Raw genomic sequence first — 12,376 nt, 5'->3', positions numbered from 1 at the left:
TGACATAATATTTCCTTTTGCTATTGTTCTTTTTAAACCACTTAAAGCTGCTATAAGCAATAATATGTCATAATTTTAATGACCTTTTTAATTTTTTGGTATTCAGACAGCCAGCAATGGGTAGAATGCTCCCCCAAAAAAATTAGTCTCTGTGACACATCTAGGGGCTGAAATCTGCATTCAAAGATTTTCCTAGAAGCTTTGTCATTGTTTTTGGGAGCGTTCTACCCATTGCTGGCTGTCTGAATACCAAAAAAATAAAAAGGTCATTACATTTTTGACATATTATTGCTTATAGCAGCTATATATATATATACATACATACACTCTCAGTGTTACATTGCTGTTACTGTCTCTCATCACCAGGTTTGCGAGGTATGCCTCTGTGAACGGAGTTGAGGAGCGCACGTTATACAAAGCATTTGGAATCAGATTTGACGTCATGGTGTTTGGAAAGGTATCGTACTGTATGTTCTGACAATGATTCTACGAATCGAAGCCTAATTTATGTCTTGTTGCATCATAGCGGTGCCATTCGTCATAAATAACTGATTTCCAAGCGATGGAAATCAGTTATTTACCATGGGTGTATTGTTTGTTTGTATTTATTTATGATTACATGCAGAGAGAATGACATAAAAAAAAAAGGAAATGTAACCAACGATATTGAACTTCAGCCTGTCGGAGGTCTTCAGGTTTATTTACATACGTATGATTGATTGTGTATGATTGTTGGGTTTTGAGAGAGTAAAAAATAATAATACTAATAAAATGAAATTATATGAAATGTTTTGCTGTTGGGGGGCTACGAGCTTGTAGGTCTGCTATTTTCAATAGCTAAATTATAACATAATGTTTAAAACACCAAAAGGGGTTCCCGCCCAAAATGGGTTAATATAGGCGCCGGGCGACCGAAGGGCTGAGCCGGTCTACTGGAATAATGTCACTTCATTATGTCAGCACTGTCATAGAAGTTTCATGTGTGTGTGTGTGTGTGTGTGTGTGTGTGTGTGTGTGTGTGTGTGTGTGTGTGTGTGTGTGTGTGTGTGTGTGTGTGTGTGTGTGTGTGTGTGTGTGTGTGTGTGTGTGTGTGTGTGTGTGTGTGTGTGATGTGACGGGAGCCTGATGATGTGTCACTCACTGTGTAATGTCTAAGACAGTGGTTCCAAACGTTTTCCTGTCAAGGACCCCCACATTGACACAAATTATCCCGCGGAACCCCATTTGAAATGATTTGCCAGGGACCCCCATAAGAGAAGATGTTTACGGCTCTAGCAGTGATTCTCAACCAGTTTAATTTCTAGGACCCCCGGTTTGACAAGCATTAGTCTACGGACCCCCATTTAATGGCATTTTTATCTCTGGGACCCCCAATTTATATTGTAAAATCAATGTTAATTTAACTCAGAGGACCCTAACGGGTCCATTTGGTTCCATTTGTACACTCTCAGAGTTACAGACCCATAAGGGTCCATTTGGTTCCAAACTATCATTTAGCTAGGAACTAGAGATGTCCCGATACTGTATACAGAAAAGTATCGGATCGGCCCTTATTTGGTCAAATCGGGTCGGTATCTGTGAATATGCCAGTCTAACCACCGATCTGATAAAGGGGTAAGTGCTACTAAGCGGTTGACACTATGACAAGTAAATAAAATGTTGGGACATGTGGAGTTTGCTTTCGATTTGCCCAAACTGCAAGTGCACATTTGAGTGAGGAGTCACAACACAAGATATATAGCTAGATAGCTATAAACACTATTCCCGGTATTTGGACTTAATAAGTTATTTTTTCTTTTTGTATTATTATAAATATCATTCTCTGGTATCAGTATTCGGTATCGGTATCGGCTAACACAAAAATGGTGGTATTGGGATCGGATCGGAAATGAAAAAAGTGTATCGGGACATCCCTACTAGGAACTCCCCCTGGAACTCCCTCAAGGACCCCTGGGGGTCCCCTGACCCCACATCGGGAACCACTGGTCTAAGATAATGATGTGTCACTGTGGCCCCTTTCACACCGGTTGGTTCCCAATGGGAACCGGTTCAGTTCTTTTTGGTTCTTAGTCCATGAGCCAGAGCTCCAAAATTGGAACGTTAATTATGAATTGAGTGTGCAAAACCATACCTATATTAGATTTGTATCACCATGAAACTTCCCCAATTGAGTACTTACACGAAGACAATGATTTATTGTATTGCCATTTTTACATTTTTAAATATGCAAATGAGGCATTATGTAGGCAAATATGCAAAATAATCGAAAATATGAAAAAGCTACTACTGTGGAAGGGTTATCATGTATTAATTTACTTGTATTGATCCTATAAACAATTTAATATAGGTCTAGTTTTTCCCACCAATTTTGGAGCTCTGGCTCATGGACTTAACCTGACTCCGCCAGATGGGGCAGCAGAGAGTACACTGGGTTCCCCCCTCCTGCTCCCATCTGGGAACTCTCAGGCAGACTTGATGCCCGGCCACAAAACGGCCTGGCCAATCAGCGGCAGCTAGAGGCGGGATCAAGGCATACACAGTGCTGCCTTGATTGATCCCCCCCCCCCCCCCTCCTGATCCCAGATGGGAGCAGGAGGGGGGGAACCCAGTGTACTCTCTGCTGCCCCATCTGGCGGAGTCAGGTTATCATGGACTAAGAACCAAAAAGAACTGAACCGGTTTCCATTGGGAACCAACCGGTGGAAATGTGTATTTCAATGACATGCTGGCGTAACGTAACGTAAATCACTGTGTTCTGTCCCGTTTAAGGCAGGACGGTTCAGCTTCATCCAGCTTGTCATCTACGTTGGATCAACGCTGTCGTACTACGCCCTGGTGAGAGATGACATGTCAACATTGACAGTCTGTTGACAAAACAAAAATGACTGTATAAGCAGCAATGCATGCATGGCCAAGCCATGCTGCTGGTGCATGGTCTGGACATTATTTTGTTCAGGGAACACAAACACACATGCAGCACCGACGCTCTAGGCCAGGGGTTCTCAACCCGTGGGTCTTGTAGATTTATATTGGGGGTCGGGAGGGGGCGGGGCAGGGGTCCCGAGATATTGCCAAAGCATTTCCGGGGGTCCCCGGCCAAAAACGTTGAGAACCCCTGCTCTATAGCAGGGGTTCTCAACGCTTTTGGCCCGGGAATGCTTTGGCAAAAATGTTTTTTTTTTTTATAATTTGGGAACCCCCCAAAATAATTTGCCGACCGGCCACATTAAGTGAAGGTGGGGGCCGCATGTGGCCCCCGGGCCGCCAGTTGCCCACAGGGTTTCTCAACCCGTGGGTTTGGTCGCCAAATTGGTCGCCAAATTATTTTGGGGGGGCCACCCCCCACCCAAAAAAATAATAATGTTTTTTTTCTTTTGCAATTGAATGGCTGGATAATGGAAATTAAGAGTTTACATAATACACATAGTACATGCATAAACTTCCCTTAATGATTATATCTGGTTTCAGTATTTTTTCATTATGTATTTTCAACTTCTTCTTTTTTTAAACCAATGTTCATGTTTTAGGTTGTTATTAGAGAAAGTAAAAGATGAGTGTTATTTTTTTCTTTCATTTGCTGCTTTCTCTAGTTTTAGCGATTTTAACTATTTTTGACAGGGCATTCGAACATGGGGCTAAATATGTATTTCTTTACAACATTTTATGTCGATTTCTTTTTTTATTATTTACTATAGTCCTACTGGACCCCAGGAAATTACATCTGGCCACAAAAGTTCAGTTAGCTTTAACTTTAACTTTAGCTATGTTAAAGATCATGTATCGCTAATGGTATAGTCAGTGTATATCTATTGGAGGGAATCTTTAACTCTAAATCATATAATTACAAGACACCAACCACCACCTTTGGTAATATAACATCATGTTAAACTTAAAGAATAGAACAACAGAAACAATGTGAAGTTGAAACGGTTGGATGATTGTGCTTTTGTTCATGTCATGTGATGATGATTCATTCTTATAATGCTGTCCTGTGCTTAACCCATTTTAGGTGGGAACCCCTTTTGGTGTTAGCATTATGTTATGCTTTAGCTATTGAAAAATAGCAGATCTACAAGCTCATAGCGCGCCACTGAGTGGCGCGCTACGAGCTTGTAGGTCTGCTATTTTTGAAAAATCGAAGAACGAAAACTGTCATTTTCAAACAGACATTTTCAGAATCTGATCTCAGGTCGAAATGGGTTAAAATAGCCGATCTACAAGTATAATAATATGGGCTATTTGTGGCACGGGACCAATCAGTACTATTACGAATGAAATTGATTAATTGATTCACGATTCATTGGTAGCATGAGCGGAAATCGGCCATATCGGCCATAAAAATGCCATATCGGTATCGGAACGGTCTCAAAATAATATTATTTAATCGGTTTGCACGAGAAAATAATTAAATAAAAATCTACATTCAATTTGTGTAGCCTACTCATCTCATTCAGTATAGTCATTCAGTTGTGAAAACAGACACTTGTAAAAGAGTATATGCTATTTATTGATTGATTGAATACTTTATTAACAGGCTTTGGGCCTAGGGCCTCGCTATAGGATTGTTTCCATTGTGGTCCTCTGTATAATATCGGAATCGGTCAGAATCCGTATCGACATAAGACCCTGCAAATAATGGGAGATCGTATATCGGTCATAATTTCATAATCGTGCACCCCTAATTACTAAGTAATGTATAAATCAGGCTATAAGGGCAGATTCACACTTGATTCACATTCGATATAAACTGTTCCCGAATATGATTGCCTGGTCCCCGCTGGCACTTCACATTGGCAGTGTTAACACTTTGACTTCTAAACACGACTTGCCCGAGTTAATTAATTGTAGAACAGCTTCACTGCGATTATCGAGTTGCCCGAGTTATGTTTTCATTGTTTAATCCACCGGACAGAATGGAATTTGAGACGTGTTTTTTTTTATGACATCGCAAAAATGTCCGTAGCGCCGGCGTGCAAAGGGTTCTGGGAAATTGAGTCCCATTGTTTACAAGCGGTGCGCTGAGCGGGCTGTTGTTGTGATCGCCGCTATGGGATATTTTTCTACACTACAACAAGCGATTACACCGTTTTAAAGTGGATTTTCATGACAAGCAAATCAGTAGTCGGTTCAGTGGCTGTTCAAAGGTAACTTTAAACCTAGCAGGGAGGCTTGAAACACAGCAGTTTAATCAACACATTCGAAGTGTTAACACTTAATGATAACAAAACCGTTCGCATCGCTCTAGAGCCTTGGAGCGCTTGTTGCCCGATCCGATGACATGTCAAAAAGTGACATGTCATCGAAAATGTCCCCTGCCTGTTTAGCTGACGAAAACGAAAATCTTAAAACGATCATAACTCCCGATCTAAATCATCCCGTCTAATTCTGAAAAAAGATCCTGTGTTTGACGGCCTTCCGCGGTCCAGTCGCTAGTCGCGATAGATTTATTATTACCTCCCGTTGTTGTCGATCGACTAGAGTGGTGTGGCTATTGTTAGCTGCTACACAGACACACACCAGCTTCCGGTGCGCCGGTAAAAGTGGTCCGTGCGCTATAAATGATGGGCACATGGATGAAATGGATGAAATAGTTCCGGGCCTCCAAGGTGTTTAATGTTTTTTTTTTTTTTAATTTACAGTATTTTGTCTTAGACTTTTGAATGACACACCATAGTCTTAGTCCTATTTAGTCTTCTGAAAAACCTTAGTCGACTTAGTCGTTAGTCTTAGTCAACAAAATGAGCACTCTGGCCTTGATTCATTCAACTGTATTCAATCAATGATTTCATTGCTTCCACATTGCATCGACCCGTGTCCCGAGTACACTTCAATCGGTCCCGAGCCTATACCTCCATGTGGTCCGGAGAACGGTTGGGTGATCCGGACCGAGGAACGGTCAGCTAGCGCAGCAGCATTCACACTGACCACAACATCTGCCCAAGTGGTCCCGAGTGTGCATCCGGGACCATAGTGTGAATCTGTCCTAAGAGCCACGGTGAACTATATACCTCACGCCCCCATATAATGATGTGTTTCCTCCTCATACCACCAGACCACTGTGTTCATCGACTGGCTGATTGGAACCAGCTGTTACACCATAGAGGCCAGACAAAACTACTCCGAGAAGAAAGTAGAGCCGGTCCATGACAAACAGCAGGTAATGAGACGTACACAGTCAGTGGCGTGCACAGATAGACACTAGGGGGTGCTAGAGCACCCCCTGCCCTTTTGGCAATGTGCCCTTTTGAAAAAAATAAAAACCTTTTTTTTCCTTTTTTTTGATTTTTCAAAAATAGCAGACCTACAAGCTCGTAGCGCGCCACTCGGTGGCGCGCTATGAGCTTGTAGATCTGCTATTTTTCAATAGCTAAAGCATAACATAATGCTAACACCAAAAGGGGTTACCGCCCAAAATGGATTAAGGCAACCGGCCGGTTCCACTCGCTGCACAAGTTGCCCTTTTTTAACTTGAGCACCTGCCCCTCTAAATGTCTGTGCACGCCACTGTATACAGTATATATCAGTGGTTCCCAAACCTTTTCATGTCAAGGACCCCCAAATTGACACTAATTAGCCCGCGGACCCCCATTTGAAGAGATACTGGGACCCCCATAAGAGAAGATGTTTACGGCCCTAGCAGTGATTTCCAACCATTTTAATTTCAAGGACCCCCAGTTTCATATGCAACAGGCTATACCGACCCCCATTTAATGACATTAAAGACCTCAATTTATATTGTAAAATCAATGATAATTTAACTCTGAGAGTGTACAAATGGAACCAAATTGACCCGTTAGGGTCCATTTGGTTCCATGTGTACATTCTCAGAGTTACAGACCCATAAGGCTCCATTTGGTTCCAAACTATCATTTAGCTGGGGACCTTAGAGTATATATGAATAGAGACAGCACCGGGTTTCTCCTCCCATCCACTTGCATTACGTTGCTCAAAAGCGCATGAGGCGATTTCACTCCTCCTTCCGGTTAGGAACAGAGTGCATTCTGGGATTGATTGGACCAAACTCATGAACGTGCTTCTGGTCGAATATACGTATACGTGATGAGACAGTGGTTTTCCTTCTCCTGCTTTGTTCCAGTGCATACTCGCTGTGTCCTTCTCCTGCTTTGTTCCAGTGCATACTCGCTGTGTCCTTCTGCTGCTTTGTTCCAGTGCATACTCGCTGTGTCCTTCTCCTGCTTTGTTCCAGTGCATACTCGCTGTGTCCTTCTCCTGCTTTGTTCCAGTGCATACTCGCTGTGTCCTTCTGCTGCTTTGTTCCAGTGCATACTCGCTGTGTCCTTCTCCTGCTTTGTTCCAGTGCATACTCGCTGTGTCCTTCTCCTGCTTTGTTCCAGTGCATACTCGCTGTGTCCTTCTGCTGCTTTGTTCCAGTGCATACTCGCTGTGTCCTTCTCCTGCTTTGTTCCAGTGCATACTCGCTGTGTCCTTCTCCTGCTTTGTTCCAGTGCATACTCGCTGTGTCCTTCTCCTGCTTTGTTCCAGTGCATACTCGCTGTGTCCTTCTCCTGCTTTGTTCCAGTGCATACTCGCTGTGTCCTTCTGCTGCTTTGTTCCAGTGCATACTCGCTGTGTCCTTCGTGGATGAGAATCACATCCGACTGGTGCGGAGATCCCAAAGGAAATGCTTACAAGACGTCAAGCCCATGTCCATACAGCAGTACAAGGTCAGCACCGGTGTTGTTTCTGGCTGCAAATTTCTATTTTAGTTGTAGTCATATGGGCAGTATTATGCGTGTCTTAAGTACCAGGTCTTATTACTTAACTTAAGACCTGGAGGCGTGATCAATGCCATTTGGCTATTCTGAGTGGCCAAACAGCATTGACCACGCCTCCAGGTCTTAAGTTAAGTCATAAGACCTGGTACTTAAGACACGCATAATACTGCCCATATAGTCTCTTGAATGGCTTTCATTTAGTTTCAGTCACATTTTAGACACCCGGAATGTTTTTAGTGTTTAGTCTAGTTTCAGTCGACTAAATGTCATAAGATTTTAGTCGACTAAAATGTACAGTTGATTTAGTCGACTGAAATGCATTTTGACGGGCATTGATGCCGTCGTAATGACTGATTTTACACTTGCTGATAATATTTTCAGCATGTAGCCAAATGTAAAATGACTTATACTGGATCTCTTGTCCACTAGTCCCTTCCTGACATTTTAGTCTAGTTTTTATTTGTTGACAAAATCTTAGTCTTAGTTTTTGTCTTAGTAATTTGTACAGCGGGCTTCTGGGGGGTCCCTGGAACTACATATTTTCAGATGGGGGTCTGCGGCCAATTACAATATAATCTTGTGGGTCCTTGACATGAAATTGTTTGAGAACGACTGACATGGAAACATAGATTTTTCAGAAAACTGTTAGGATTTAGAAGACATTTGTAGTATCGTCCTCAGGTCTAAATGGGTTTTAACCAGAGATAAGATCTACACACTGTTGTAGTGTAGTCAAAAACCTGAATCGGTCACCCCGTTTTCACACAAAGTGCCAAAGTGCAGGAAGTATAGTGGCAAGATAGCTTCCTAGTAATTTATCCGGAATGTACTGCCGTAATTAAAATGTTACTTGTAGTGAAAACGCTAGAAATGAATGTAGAATTAACGAGAGATATAACCCATAAGGACCTGGAACGAATCTGTGTCGCCTTAGCTTTTGACCACATTAACGATTATTTAAAACTTGTTTAGCTGTTGAAAAATAGCTATTTTTTAAATATATATATATTCATTCACGGTACGTTTGAACTCAAATATTTTCTTCTGGGGGGGGTCCCTGAAACAACACATGTTCAGATGGGGGTCCGGTGGCCAAATACATAATATTTGGGGCTCCTACATAGAAACATAGGTTTTTCAGAAAACTGTCATGATTTAGAAGAGATTTTTAGGTCTTTATGGGTTACATTTGGTGTATTTCTTGTGCTGTCTGTGTTACTGTGAAACCGAAGGAGGATGCAGGACGCCTGGCCATGGTGGGCGCGGTACAACATGGACTCACCAACGTGGAACGCCAGCCCCGGTCCCACGCTCCCACCCCGGTTCCCAACCCCAGCCCCAACCCCAGCTCTAGCCCCAGCTCCAGCCCCATGCCGGGGCCCAGCAGTGGTCCGGCTCCGGCCTGGTGTAGTTGTGGCTGCTGCGGCCCCTCCTCCGTCCTGCCCCAGGAACAGCTGTGCTGCAGGAAGACCCCCGGCCCCTGCATCACCTCTTCTCCCGTCTTCGAACAGGTGGTGACCCGTCGCTCGCTGCTGGAGGCCATCGCCCTGTACCGCGACCCGCTCCGCGATCGGGCGGCGGCGGAGAGCGCCGACGATGGCGCCTTGTTGCGCCGCTGTGGGTACGGCCAGTACATCAGCTGGAGGTTCGGCGTGCCGCCCGCGGACACCCACCCCGTCGCCCCCAGCTGCTGTGTGGCGAGGATCAGGAAGGAGTATCCCAGCCCAGACGGGCAGTACAGCGGGTTCAGACCCGCCGCGACCGCTGCCTCGCTGGACTTACTCTAAATTAGTGGCTCCCCAAACTTTTCCCCCAAAATGACACTCATTAGCCCGCGGACCCCTATTTGAAATATATGCCAAGGACCCGTCCCCCATAAGAGAAGATTTTTATGACTCTAGCAGTGGTCTTCAACCATTTTAATTTCAAGGGCCCACGCAGAATTAGGCTACGATCCCCTATGTTATGGAATGTCTATCTCTGGGACCCCGAATGTATATTGTAAAATCACAGTTAATTTAACTCTGAGTGTACACCCTAACGGGTCCATTTGGTTCCATTTGTACACGCAGAGTTACAGTCCCATAAGGGTCCATTTGGTTCCTAACTATCATTCCGCTGGGGACCCCCTGGAACTCCGCCAAGGACCACTGCTCTAATTAACCCAATTCAATTCAAAGGGCTTTATTGGCATGAGAAAACATACATATTGCCAAAGCAAAAAGTGGATCAATACAATCAAAACAGAATTTATGTACCATAACCCACTGACTGCAAATGAAGGGAATGCATCACTTCTTACGCGACACAGTTTTCTGCACCACAAGGGGAGGGACTTTTGCTAGTGCTGCACAATTAACAAGAGTCGTGCAGCACTGTAGTTGGCTGTCCAATTCATTTTAGGTACTCTTATGTTTTTTCTACAAGAGAAAGATGTTTAAGTCAAGCTCTTTGATGTTGTCTGTTTAAAGCCACAAGCTGGTTGGCTCCAGGTGACACATTTTGATTGTAGTAATGTTCAGCAACTACAGACAAATGTTTTCATGGAAAAGAATGAGAATCGTGTGAGAATCGTGATCTCAATTCTTGTGGAGGAAAATCGAGATTCACATTTGAGCAAGAATCGTGCGGCACTACCTTTCGCCCACGAAGGGAGGGACTTTCGCCCTATAGTTCTAGACCGCGACGGAGGGGCGAACTTGAGCCACGAGAGAAGCCACTGAGCGAGCTAAAGGGAGCAAGTTGCCGCGTCGAACGTTGCGAAGTTCGCTTGAGCTCGACTCAGCCTCGTTGGAGTTGCGACCCGACACAGGCACAGAAGAGTATTAATCCTCGCCCCCATAGACTACAATGAACACAGCGGAGCACTCTGTCCATATAACCCACTGACGGCCCCGTCTCACCCAATCACAAGCCACGGTGCTCCTTCCAGCCTCTGCCTCACCCAATCACAAGCCACGGCGCTCCTTCCAGCCCCTGCCTCACCCAATCACAAGCCACGGTGCTCCTTCCAGCCCCTGCCTTCGTGGGGCAGAAAACCATAGAGTAATAAAAGGATAGAGACCGAACCCGAGCGTTAGCCCCCCCCCCCCCCCCCCCCCCACTATTCATTTCAATAGAAGTTGCTCAGTGGCGTTTTGAAGCACCCGGAAGACTGCCGGAAGTACAATTATAACTCAATGGCTCGAGTGAGCGGAAGTTTAGCCTAGCCTAGCCCAGGACCTCAAATTTGGGATGACGCACGTTATGAACATGACGTCATGAACGTCCGTCCACCTCCATGAAAGTGCTGCAGTTCCACTTTTCGCCAGTAGGTAGTGGCAGCTTCAATGTTGGATAGCCTTACGGCCGGGCTCAGCGTCGCGTCTCCGTCACCGTCAGGGAATGTTCCCTTTTTAATCAATCATGGGTGGCTCCACTGCCCGCGTTGCGTTGCGTTGACGGAGACGCGACGCGTGCATTAAAATTGAACCGGTGCGTTTTTTGACGCACGCGACGGAGACGCAACGCGTCCGGTGGAGCCCTGGCGTTACTGGGCGCTTGCCAAAAACGGGGTCGCATCAATTACCGTGCCTGACTGCCATTACGGAATACACTGTACGCAATCCTGTACTCTGAGTGTACAATAATGGACACTGAGGATTTCATTGTGACTCATTCAGAAACCCAAACTACTACACTACTAACGTTCAGTACATTAGATAGGCCTGCAGTTTGGCTTTGTTAACATATTAAAGATATTGTATGTGTCTATGGAGTTAAGGGACACGTCACCCTTTTTGCAAAAACATATAGAGGGTATGCGCGTGACATCATCAATCATCATACCCGGACGTTATGCGGGAACGCCTACTGAGTGGCAAAAAACTATACTTTCTAGCCTTGACAGCCCATAAATCCAAACAGAAAAGTCCTATCTGATTGTATTAAACAATGTTAAACTAGGTTAAACTCACTTTGCCAGTCGATTTTCCATTTATTTTATGCATGCGCATCCCCTCTATATGTTAATGACGTTTAGAGGATTTAGAACACTTTCCTGGGGTCTTCATGTGTGTAATATGTGGTTTTAGATATTTTAGGCTCACTTACTTCCTGGACTACATGTTGTCTCAGTAAGACAGCCCTACCCCTATCCACAAGGAGGAGCAGTGCACCAAAGCATTATGGGAATTGTAGTCCAGGAAGGAAGTGAGCCCAGTGTCCATGACATCATGGACACTGAGGAAAATACAGATGTTCCAAATGTTCTATTACTCAACTGCAAATAATTCAAAACGTCCCTGTTGTTTAATTTGTATTTGTCTTTAGTGGCCCTCTCCAGCTTCAAAGTTGCCCACCCACCCCTGATATGGGAACAATTTATATGTCTATGGGAACAACTGTGTTTTCTTTGAGAACCTGGAGTTAACATACTGAATGTTTGACCCTATACCATAAACCATATTTGCCTATACTCTAAGCCTAAGGTTTAACCACACGATGGGGCTGTAACATCATGGTAGCGAGTGGTATAGTCCCGCGAGACTTGGGGGCGGGAGTTCATTGTATTATGGACAGTGTTGCCATGTCTGCTTATTATAAGTGACTGGGCTTGTTTTTCTATGAAGTTACTTATGTAAATATTGGTAGTTGAAATG

At 44.3% G+C, this 12,376-nt stretch overlaps 1 protein-coding gene across 3 annotated transcripts in view; it reads left to right on the top strand.

Moving 5' to 3' along the window:
- p2rx7 (purinergic receptor P2X, ligand-gated ion channel, 7) overlaps positions 1-10,669 on the top strand; it is a gene marked incomplete at its 5' end in the record, with an annotated part of 26,081 nt that extends 15,412 nt beyond the window's left edge. For 2 of the 3 annotated variants that reach the window (XM_079515847.1, XM_079515848.1), the window contains 5 exons: positions 367-457; positions 2,770-2,835; positions 6,053-6,157; positions 7,578-7,685; positions 8,969-10,669. In XM_079515847.1, coding sequence (XP_079371973.1) covers positions 367-457; positions 2,770-2,835; positions 6,053-6,157; positions 7,578-7,685; positions 8,969-9,523 — 925 coding nt within the window. In that variant the 3' untranslated portion in view covers positions 9,524-10,669. The remainder of the gene's footprint in view (positions 1-366; positions 458-2,769; positions 2,836-6,052; positions 6,158-7,577; positions 7,686-8,968) is intronic. The other variant, XM_079515849.1, reaches the window with a different exon arrangement.
- Between the last annotated feature and the right edge of the window lie 1,707 nt (positions 10,670-12,376).

Source organism: Electrona antarctica (genome assembly GCF_951216825.1).
Source record: "Electrona antarctica genome assembly, chromosome: 12".
In the NCBI taxonomy this organism is placed as follows: Eukaryota; Metazoa; Chordata; class Actinopteri; order Myctophiformes; family Myctophidae; genus Electrona; species Electrona antarctica.
This window is presented reverse-complemented; position numbering and strand designations above follow the sequence as displayed.